The sequence below is a fragment of the Capsella rubella genome, unplaced genomic scaffold, assembly GCF_000375325.1.
Source record: "Capsella rubella cultivar Monte Gargano unplaced genomic scaffold, Caprub1_0 scaffold_2, whole genome shotgun sequence".
Taxonomy (NCBI): domain Eukaryota; kingdom Viridiplantae; phylum Streptophyta; class Magnoliopsida; order Brassicales; family Brassicaceae; genus Capsella; species Capsella rubella.
The window spans coordinates 409,329-420,825 of NW_006238922.1; the positions used below are offsets into that span (position 1 = coordinate 409,329).

General features: G+C 32.2%; 3 protein-coding genes across 3 annotated transcripts; 2 read left to right on the forward strand and 1 right to left on the reverse strand.

Annotated features, from left to right (window-relative positions):
* Positions 1–3,607: 3,607 nt before the first annotated feature.
* LOC17894168 (E3 ubiquitin-protein ligase RHA1B) lies at positions 3,608–4,358 on the forward strand. Its single transcript, XM_006302827.2, has one exon. The coding sequence runs from the start codon at positions 3,689–3,691 to the stop codon at positions 4,232–4,234; it is 546 nt and encodes a 181-aa protein (XP_006302889.1). The 5' UTR covers positions 3,608–3,688; the 3' UTR covers positions 4,235–4,358.
* A 3,302-nt stretch (positions 4,359–7,660) lies between these two features.
* Positions 7,661–8,562, forward strand: LOC17896367 (pentatricopeptide repeat-containing protein At1g63330). Its single transcript, XM_023788362.1, has 2 exons — positions 7,661–7,873; positions 7,955–8,562. The coding sequence occupies exons 1-2, from the start codon at positions 7,661–7,663 to the stop codon at positions 8,306–8,308; spliced, it is 567 nt and encodes a 188-aa protein (XP_023644130.1). The 3' UTR covers positions 8,309–8,562.
* A 37-nt stretch (positions 8,563–8,599) lies between these two features.
* Positions 8,600–10,922, reverse strand: LOC17895244. Its single transcript, XM_006302693.2, has 9 exons — positions 10,808–10,922; positions 10,558–10,688; positions 10,435–10,456; positions 10,118–10,174; positions 9,952–10,033; positions 9,407–9,502; positions 9,191–9,315; positions 9,075–9,093; positions 8,600–8,987 (listed from the first exon to the last, which is right to left on the reverse strand). Exons 2-9 carry the CDS (start codon positions 10,658–10,660, stop codon positions 8,778–8,780), a joined length of 714 nt encoding a protein of 237 aa, XP_006302755.1. The 5' UTR covers positions 10,661–10,688; positions 10,808–10,922; the 3' UTR covers positions 8,600–8,777.
* Positions 10,923–11,497: the final 575 nt, after the last annotated feature.

The following is an 11,497-nucleotide window of genomic DNA, read 5'->3' on the forward strand; positions in this document are numbered from 1 at the left end:
TACGTAATTGGTGACTGTGTTTGAACTTTGAACACATCCACAACAATCATATTTTTATCATATTATTCAATTAGTTTTGTGACTTGTGTTGCTTGCGACAGATTTGTGTAAAACAAACAATTGTTATCAGAATAAATACATTAGTTATCATTCCATCTAATCTTTAAACGTTTTCATTCTGATTTTTTTTTATATAGAAAATTATCTATATACAGAACTGATTCTTTTTTTGTTTGTCTTCACAAAACTGATTCTCTAAAAACGATTGATTATATAACGTACAGTAATGTGTACTTCTTGCATTTTTTATTTTTTTTTGTAATTCATTATTCAAAACTTTGAATTACTAATAATATTTAGATGTATTGAGTACTGAGTTGAGTAGTGCCCGCGCCAAACATATATCGTGTGTCCACACAGGAAAAGTGTACGGTCTGACATATACGGATAATAAAACATATTTTTGTAGTATAAAAATAAAACGTTAAAAAGAGACGATCCATAAATAAATTAAAATAAAAGTAATTTTATTATACCGAAAAAAAAAAAAGAAAAAAAAAAGGCCTCGTGGTCCTAGTCAGTCTTCATGACCAATCATTAACATAGTGTTATTTTTCGTTTTCTAAAAGAAAATAGAGCTTAAATTTATTTTAAAAATTAATAGAAGCTTAAATATTAGGGTTTTTAAGAATTAGTTCAGTATGAACATACAAAAACTGATTAAAAATTGGTTGTATTGTAGTAATAAAGTTGACTGAGAGACAAACACAGTATGACAGTATATGTATATACTAATTATGGTTTAGCTGGTGGTTTAAAAAATAATGAGAGTGATTAGTTGGTCGCTTACTGACAAAACGACAGTGTCTGACATGCAAAACTGGAATGAATTTTGTAGTTTTCCTTTGAATTAGCAGACAAGTTTCAAGTTAAATATGTTTTTTAACTCTCCTTTTTAGAAAAACTTAAAAGCAACCATTCTTGTAAATAGTTTAAATCCTGCAAAGAATAACTAAAGCTAAAACATGTTGCCACTACAGTAATCCGTACAGAACCAACATAAATATACAACTTTTTATTCAAAAAAAATTAGTAAGATAATTTAAATACTTCTATAAACTTTAACATTGAAATCATAAATATACTTATAATTTTAAAAAAAATGATATAACCCTTGAACAATAGTAGAAAACAAAGTTTGAAAATTAATCGGAGAAAACTTATAACTTTAATAATATAATTGATATAAACCCTTGAAAATTAAAAAATAAACTTATTAAAAATCAAATCTTTATTTATACGTAATAATTACCATTATAGAAAATTCGCTTAAACTATCTTTCAAATATTATTCTTGATAAGCACATTTTTTCGTCATTCCTGATAAACATATCAACCAGCCAAATAATCTGAAAATAGAATATTTTCTCTTTAATTATTTCATTAAGCATAATTTTTAGTATTATTTTCAGTTTTCTTATAAACTGATTTGGTTGTTTATGTTAATTGTCCAGACAAAAAGGATTAATCATGGCTGGATTTAGCTGGCCTATCTGTTAATTATATCTCTACTCCCAAGTAACGCCAAAGTCTGACAGTTAGTGAAATATACTTAAGTCTATTTAATTATTCTCTAACCCCTGTTTCCAATTATATTACTCCATGAGTTTGTGATTAACTTGATCTTCTCAATGAATTATACTCTCGCACCTTTCCAGTTACCATGTGGTGTGGATTCAAAGTTTCCTAAGGTGCATCTATATAAATTTATATAATATTATATAATATAATATATTATGTCAATTATATTTATAGTTATAGTAGCCACAAAAGAAGAAAAAAATGAGTATGAATGTGAAATGTTGGAGGAGAAGATGGAGATGGTGTGAGGTGGGTCAGTGGTGCTTTGGCTCATTCATACAAGTTTAGTCAGATTCCCATATGACATGATCACTCTCTCTCTTTAGTCTTTCTCTCTAGAAGTAGATCCCCTCATCGTATATATCGTATTCTAGAAGTATTAGAACAACAGAATCAAAAACGAATTTGAAGAGCTATATAAATACTTTTCTACGTAAATTAAATTTGAGGTCACAATTGCTTGTAATAATCAAAACATGACGAAATATGTAGACTGATGACGATACTTCAACTTCAACCAGTCATTTCAAGATACAAACATAATTTTTATTTGAATTTGAATTCTAAGTATAAATCATAGTAACTCATAATTATCACTGTAATTACTCGTAATTATCACTGTAATTAAGTATACCCAGTAAACTGAGTTGAATAATTACAAGTTTTTAAAAATCAAAACGTAGCTGCCAATGAAAAAATCCTGGTACAATTTTATAGAAGATCGATGTGAGTTTGATACTCTATAATTTACATTCACGTTGGAAATAAATACAACTTACAATTTCTTATATAGAGTTTTAGGATAAACATAAATGTAAATAATATATATTGTGAATTGTGATAATGTTAAACTTCTGAAACTCAATATTAACATTTATCAATAATCTTCTAAAATAATATCTTCTCGATTTCCATATTTTAGAGTTGACATCTCGACCGTCGATCTTGGTCAATCTCCGGTCTCTATCTCCCAATATATGCAAACAAATAAATCTCGAACAAAAAATGAAAAATATATAGATCTATAAAAAAAGTGTGTGTATATTACAGTTTGGCATATAGCAGATATAGTTCATTAGAGGTACAGACAAAACTAAAATGAAATGAACCTAACTAGCTGCCTTCACCTCTATTATTTGTCGTGTGTCGTCTGACTGTTTTTGTTACTAATAATTTACGAATCTGACTTGTTTGGGTTATACGCAACGATCAACTCTTAATTAACATGGAGTGACATATTCAAAAACTCGTTTCTTTTTCCAAGTTCTAGAATAATCTTTCGTTTTTTTTGAAAAGTTTATTGTATATTTTTCATTCAAAATAGTTATGATCGATGACATCATAATTAAAATCGCTGTAGAAAAAATTGAACCCTAACCGTATAGCCTATATATATACGGTATAAGTATTCATTTCTGTACAATACCTACCATGTTAAAGTTGTATATAGTTTATATTTGTCATTGAGTTTAACTCTCTTTTTAATTATTAATCTTTCATGAACGCATGTTTGTTCATTTCTTCTTCAATCTACAAACATCACAAATCGAAGTATCAAACGGTAAAAAAATAATAATAATAGAAGTTACATTTAGTTATTTTTAAGCTAAGAGGTTAAATGTTAACGAAAATATAAAATGATGTTTTTAAAAATAGATGGACACTACAAAAATAATAACACATGCAGGAAAATAAATAAATTATATAAATAAATATATATATATATATATATATATAAAGGGTATATTAGTGTCAATATTAAATAAACCTAATTAGGAAACATCACCACCACATTCCTGGCTATATCATGCCTTCATCTAGAACAATAATTAAAAAGAATCAAATCACCAAAGAAAAACACCCAAATAAATGGACCTTATTGACTATTTTTAAATACACTAATACATTATTTAAGTAACTAATCACATCTAACTATATATATATAAATCCCACCCTTCTCCATCTTATCATCATCACAATCCAAACTATCTCTCTCTCTCTCTCTTCTCTCACTTACATCTCTCTCTCTCTCTCTAACGGCGAGGCAATGGGTTTTCCGGTGGGTTACTCCGAGCTCCTTCTCCCAAAGATCTTTCTTTACTTGCTCTCTTTCTTAGGTCTGATCCGTAAACTCGTCTCCACAATGTTCAAGGTCATTGGTCTACCTGACTTCTTAGAACCAGCTGAACCGGTCTCAACCTCATCATGGCCAGAGCCACCACCACTAACCTTGACCAAACCGGAGTCAGCAGCGATACTAGCCGGAGAGATGTTGCCGGTTGTTAGATTCTCGGATCTAAACCGACCCGAATCCGAATGCTGTGCGGTGTGTCTATACGATTTCGAGAACGAGGACGAGATCCGACGGCTGACGAACTGTAGACATATATTCCATCGGGGGTGTTTGGACCGTTGGATGATGGGTTATAATCAGATGACGTGTCCGCTTTGTCGTACGCAGTTTATACCTGATCATCTTCAACTTGAGTTTAACCAAAGGCTTTGGTCTTCTCAATCTAGTGAAGCTTCTTCTCAACTTGTTGATGATGATTATGATTCATCATATCAGGAGAGAGAATATTTTTATACTTAATTTAAATTTTTGTTAGTACCTTTTTTTTTTCTTTCTAGAATTGGGTTTGGTGGGATATGGATTGTAAATATTAAAAAGGAAAAAAAAATAGTTATAGTGGTTACAGGTTTAGTGAAAAAAAAAAATTGTATTATCCCTTCTCTGGAAAAATGAAATTACATTTTGAGTTATTATAAAGTTGTAAGACTTTTTTTGTTCTTTCTTGTGAAGGTAAATAACAAGAAATTATGTTGCTATCAAATTACTATCATAGTTTCTATTATAAGTAACGTTTTCTGTAAGTTATATTTTCAATGGTTGTCACTTGTTTATTACACCTAGCTACCTCATCAATCATATACTATATATATATTTTTAAGAAAGATAAGAGGAGGCGCTTACCTCAATGTTATCTTTTTATATATATATATAATTTAAAACCAACATGCATGATGCATAGGTCATCGAAGATAAGATACTTTGTTCGTTCACCATTATAACATCATAAACTCTATTAAAACAATGTCAACATGTAACTTGAAGTGTTCTATACAAACTTGTTAACCCCAAAAATTGAAACGCTGAGAGAACACAAATCTCCAACTCTTAATCATTAGGACTTTAATTAAGAGCCAAACAAATAATAGAGTTTTAAAAAGAAGAGTTTGGTATAGTAACTTTAGAAAGAGGTCCAAAGGTTTGTGTATTGTAAAATAAACTGTGGCGTGGTGACGCGGGGAAGCTTCCCATGTGAATGAATGTAAAAACTTTGAAGTATGTTATGCTGTCGCCACGTGGCATACGTGGACTTGTCTGTGACTACTCTTAGTTCGTGTGCTTCTTTCTTTTCCTTCATTACCTATTTGCTCCTATTACATGGAGAGCCCACACGCTTCTAATCATTTTCTGCTTTCGGTTTATTTACTACATAAAATAAAATTAAAATTATTGTTCAAAAATAATAAATTAAATTTAATTACTAAAGAATTAACACATTGTCATAAAAATTGGTAAGATGAGTAAAAAATTGCAATTATATAGATAAAGCTGGCTAATCTTATAATCAAATCCATTAATTTGACCATTTTATTATTATTATGTGTTTTACAAACCAGAAAAACAAAATATCACTAACATTTATTTTTGATAATGTTTCGATTTCGTTTCTAGATTAATTCTATGTTTTTAAATTACGAAAACTGGTAGAGCTAGGAATTATACAATGGATTTTTCTAAGTATAGAGGGAGATGTTGTTTAATTAACTGATGTTGGTTGACCCACTTTGACTAGAAAGCGTAAAGGCAACAAAAAAGCTTGTATGTATGAAATGAAACTATGAAAATCATTAGCTCTAGTTTATATACTTTACCAAAAATTCTTACTTATTATGCCTATATAAAAACTTCCAAAGCAATATAGCCCACCCTCGATGGTTCCACGTCCACCCTTGTGCGCCAATTGGAACATAAAAAATCGATAAATATGTTAAAGTGAACATTACATACAATATTCTTAAAATCTGAAGGGTGACAGCGTATTTAATTGCGCAGAAAAATCAGTTTTAATATGCAGTGCAGTTTAAATGTGATATTTAGAAAAAATAAATTTACGGAACAAATACAGTTTATGATGTTTTTGGACCGTTAGATAAATACAACTTATGTTTTTAAAAGTGTTTCATGCTTATATATGTTGGTTAATTATGCAGATATCAAAAACAATTTTTTTTCAAAAAATGCTAACAAAAAGAAAATCGGGTTAAATAGTAACATATGTGTGGTATTGCGATGCAAAACGAAAAACACCCTGCTTTTAAAGTCACTATTCATGGCCTAAAAGTTGTAGATTTAAAAAAAAAAAGACAATTAACGACAATCTGTAAAAAGAAAAATAAAAATAAAAGACCTACTCTCGTTGGGCATTACCTAGGTCACGCACGACTCTTTCTTTAATATCACTCATCTGGTTCGCTTTTAATTTAGCTTATGTAGCTTCTTTTGTTATACCATCAATCTTTTGTAATGTTAAGGTGTTACAAAACACTTAGGAAATTATACTAACAAACTCACACATACAAAAAGTTTTGGTTCACAGGGAATCTACACGGTTGATGCAAGCAAAACACTTTGTTGTCTTGTTAGCACAAGAATGATTGTCAAAGTTACAGAAGCTTTGATCATGACTTCAAATGACGTTTAATCTAAACATTAATTCTATATTCAAATCAGAATAATCCCTTTGATTGTAAAAAAAAGTCTTTGCTTTAAAAACAATTCCAATTTCAAGACATAAAGTAGTAACAGTATATATATAGAAAAATAACAGCAGCCACACCAAATTGTTCTAAAGCTTATTTAGAAATTCTTACTTATTATGCCTATATAAAAAGGGAAACTCCCAAAGCAATATATAGCCCATCCTCGATGGTTCCTCGTGCACCAATTGGAACAAAAAGAATCGATAAATAAGTTAAAGTGAACATCATATACGTAATGGTACAAAGACAATTAATTAGGTTCTGAACTAAAAAAAAAAACAAAACTAAAAATCCTACTCTGGTTTGCTTTAACTTAGCTTATATAGCTTCTTTAAACTTGATACCATCAATCTTTTGTAATATTAAAATGTTACCAAACACTTATATGTAACATTTTTGGTGGTTCATCAGGTGAGATTTGATGAACGAAGTCAGTTCAGTTTTTTCAAGACATAGATGGATCATGGAGAACCAAAAGTGGAGTAAAAATTACAGCCATCGCAAATTTAATCCACAATTCTTCTGATTGCACTACTCTACAAAAGTAATTAGAGAATTTGACTTGAGTGGGTTATTGTTTGCTTATAAATCCGGTTTAAGACTGTACAGATTGAGAATCTGAGATCAACAAAATGGTCTTACTAAAGTAAACCGGTTTAGTAAATGGTAATAAGTATTAAACCAGAATTCCATCGGTTTGCATATCTCTCCGTGAAAGGGTTTTGCGATGTGCAAGAGAGTGAGAGAGTGAGACTGAGATTGAGAAAGAGCTCTTCTCAATCAATCAGCCTATTCTATGGAGACCAAAGGAATCAAACCAGATGTTTTTACCTACACCTCCCTCATAAGTTGCCTTTGTAATTACGGAAGATGGAGTGATGCTTCTCGGCTACTGAGCAATATGATCAGGAGGGATATCAACCCCAATGTTGTTACTTTCAATGCATTGATCGATGCGTTTGTGAAAGAGGGGAAGCTTCCAGAGGCGAGAAATTGTATGAGGAGATGATCAAAAGGTCTCTAGATCCCAATATTGTCACATACAATTCAATGATCAATGGTTTTTGCATGCATGATCACCTAGATGAGGCCAAGGATATGTTTGCTTAGCAAAAGTTGTATTCCAGATGTAACGACATACAATACTCTCATTAATGGATTTTGCAAGTCTAAGAGAGTAGATGATGGAATGGAACTCTTCCGAGAGATGGCTCAGAGAGGATTGATTGGCGACACCACCACTTACAACACACTTATCCAAGGGTTTTTTCAAGCAGGGGATTGTGATAATGCCCAAATGGTATTCAAACAGATGGTTTATGATGGTGTGCCTCCCAGTATTATGATTTACAACATCTTATTAGATGGACTTTGTAATTATGGGAAGCTAGAGACAGCAATGGTCATATTCCAGGATCTACAAAAGAGTGAAATGGAACTTGATATTTTTGTGTATACTGTTATGATTGATGGGATGTGCAAGGCTGGGAAGGTGGGAGAAGCGTGGGATTTATTTTGTAGCCTCAACCATAAAGGAGTGAGGCCTTGTGTTGTAACCTACAATACCATGATCTCAGGCTTGTGTGGGAAACGGTTACTGCACAAAGGGGATGCCTTGTTTAGAAAAATGAAAGAAGATGGGATTCTCCCAGATGATTGTATCTATAATACGTTGATCAGAGCGCACCTCAGAGATGGCGACAAAGCTGCATCAGCAGAACTCATCAAAGAAATGAGGAGTTGCGGGTTTGCTGGAGATGCTTCAACCTTTGGCTTGGTCACTAATATGTTATATGATGGGAGACTGGACAAAAGCTTCCTCAATCTGCTTTCGTAAAGATGAGAGGTGTGAGGAGAATTAACGTTTGTCCTTCTATTCTAATGAGGTGAAAATATGACTGATTCTATTTATTGCTAGGTTACGGACAAGAATTTATGCAATTTCAAATGATGTCATAGGTTTCATTGATCGTTATATCTTTATCTCTCTTTCATAAGGGAAATTTCATTTTGTTATTGTGAATTTAAGTACTTGTCTGGTTTCGGATTTGATGTAATTGTGGAACAGAATTGTATAAATCGTTTTCTGTAGCTAAACTTGTTAAGGATATATTGTTCTTTACTTCAATACCAAAATCAACAAACCCAGTTAATGATAGCAAAGCTTCACAGACATATACCGAAAAACAATGCTTCAAAAGAAATCGCATAACCGAGGACAAAGCTGAACAAAATAATAGTCTGCATACCTAAACCAAGTAACAATAACAATTTGACACAGAAAATGAAAATACTGGTTAAGATTCTTAATGTTGGGGATAACCAGGAGGCGGGTAAGATGCAGGAGGGTAGCCTTGAACAGGAGGGTAGCCTTGGGCAGGCGGTGGATAGGACTGAGGGTATCCAACTGGAGGGGCGGGTTGATCAAAACGGGACATCTGCTGCGCTGGCGGCACTCCCATTGGTTGAGATCCAAACACTCCATCTCTTTTGTCCATCTCAAGCTTGTGTTGTGTCTGCAAGCAGAAGATAGGGTTTTGGTTATAAATACCATAAAAGAAAGATAGTTTAAGAAGCTCAGATTAGTTCTCGTTTTCAGGTACCTGCATACATGCGCAGACCCTGCAAGAAAATCAAGACCGTGCTTTAAGTATTAGCAATCACTGAACTTTATTTAATTAGAGGGGGAAGCTAAACATCGCAAGAAGTAAGAACATACGTGCAGTAGACCATGTCAGCGCAGCAAGAGAGTATCTGTGAAGCCTCAGAAAGCTCATCGCTACCAACAATGCAAGCAACTATAGAGAATATGCAAGCAACTTGGCTGAGGCAGAACATAAATCCCTGAAACACACAAGATGAGATTTGATAGTTTCACAAATATATGCATTCATGTGTAAAACAAATAAAAGTAGAAGGAAAAGAGTATGAGTACAATTATGCAATTGTCGCATTGTGTTGTCTGAATGTTGAACTCGTCCTGCAGAAGAAAGCGGGTGGAGGCCACAGAGTTTCCGAAGCAGAGGAAAACCTGAAATTCCAATTACAAGTTGCTTCAAAACAAATGCCGATTCATAAAATCATAAAGAGATCTATTTAATTATAGCAAACAGACTTTACAAGCCAAAATATAAAGAACTTCCCACTCATTGGTGAAGTTCACAAATATAATTTCATCTCCTGAGTCAAATAAGTTGAGCAACGGAATTCAAATATTTAGCCTATAGAGCACAGGAAGATTACTAGAAGAGGACGCTTACAAAATCCCAATATATCAGATTTTCAACCAATATACTAGAAACATACAGCTAAGTGTAAAAGAAAGATAAAAAAATATATATCCAAATCAAATGCTGTTTCATGTCTTTACTCCCATTTCAGTATGTCTACACTCTTACACAAAGAAAACGTGTGTAGTTCACAGACGTAAAACTTTACAATTTTCTTCCACCAAAAAATCAGATAAGATAAAAGTCTCACCTCAGTGGCAAGGCAAAGTTGAGGACATTTGCTTTCTCCACATCTCCCACTACAAGGCATATATCCAGCACAGCAAGTATACCTGCACAAAACAGAAGGACACACAATAGCTTAGCAAAGGAAAGAAAATTAAAAATAATATCGACATACTTAAGAAACTTCATACCTTGACATGTCATTGTAAAGTGCTCTTCTCCGAAGCATGTATGAAACACAAGGTCCACTACAAGTCAAAATGTATTACATATCAAATTATGTAGCAAAAGAAACAAATAAAAAACCATTCAAATAAGAGTTATCAAGCACTTGTTTAGTTAATTCATTCTAGAAAGATCAGATCATGAATCACACACTGGTTTACTACAGAGAGAACAATAGCCTAACAATCTAGAGAGATCTAAGTCACTGCATCATCCAATACCTAGCTGTTGCTTGATTCCTAAATACAAAACCCTAAAAGCAAATACATCAACAACAACTTACCAAAAACATGAGAGGAAACAATCTGCGAAAAAAAAAAAAATCCAGAAAACGCAAATTAGTTCTCCAATTGAATAAACAGTGAATCTAGAGACATAATAAAGAGAGAGAGAGACTGAGATTTACAGGGAGTGTCGGCGGTGGCAGTGCCCATGAGATCGGAGTGCCATAAGTTCCGGTAATCCTGACGGAGTTTCATCTTCTCCAGCTTAGCCTGTGACCCCGCCATTGCTTTCGAAACTCAAAAAACAAGTCACCTTCACCACAAAAAAAAAAAAGACGATTCAGATTCGCAAATCCCTAAATCAAAGACTAAATCGAAAGTACCTTTGATCGATAAAGAAGAAGAAGAAGCAGATCTACTTCACGAACAAACCTTTCAATTGAAGAAAGCAGAAACTGAAGACTTGGATCGTCTCGCTCACACTCTTTTTAATTATCAAACCAGTTTCTTAGATAAATGAGAGCTTTGACTAGTAATCTAAATGTTTATTAGGACCTGTGTTGACCAATAATATTTTATCCGAAATTTCTGACACCTTCGGGGGGGTTTTTTGATTGGCTAAAAAAATATGATCTTGGTGAATGCCGATATTTGTATTTTTTTTTTACTTGGTTAAAAATATGATCTTTGTAAACTAGAGTAGTTAATTTTAAAATACTTTGTTAGTGTAATCAAATTATATTTCAATTTCATACACTACTTCTACGATCGTATGAGTCTCAAAATACCGTAAAACCTTATGTAAATGATGGAATACTTTTTTTAAAGATTAAAATTAGTACTTTATTACATAATATACCATAAGGTGTTAATTAAAAGGAAATTATTTTCTTATAAATTAGTTAAAGATATTTTTTGTTATTTTGTGTATTTTTATCTCTCTTTCAAAAACAAAAAATAGATTAACTTAAGATTTTTTTTCACAATATATATAACTAGTATATTTCTTTCTAGCATATTAAACTCTATATTAAAACCAAGTTGATTTAAGTATTAGACAATCTTCTGTAGAAAAAAATGTTGATTAAAGGTTTAATTTTATCACAATGTGTATAGTGTTAA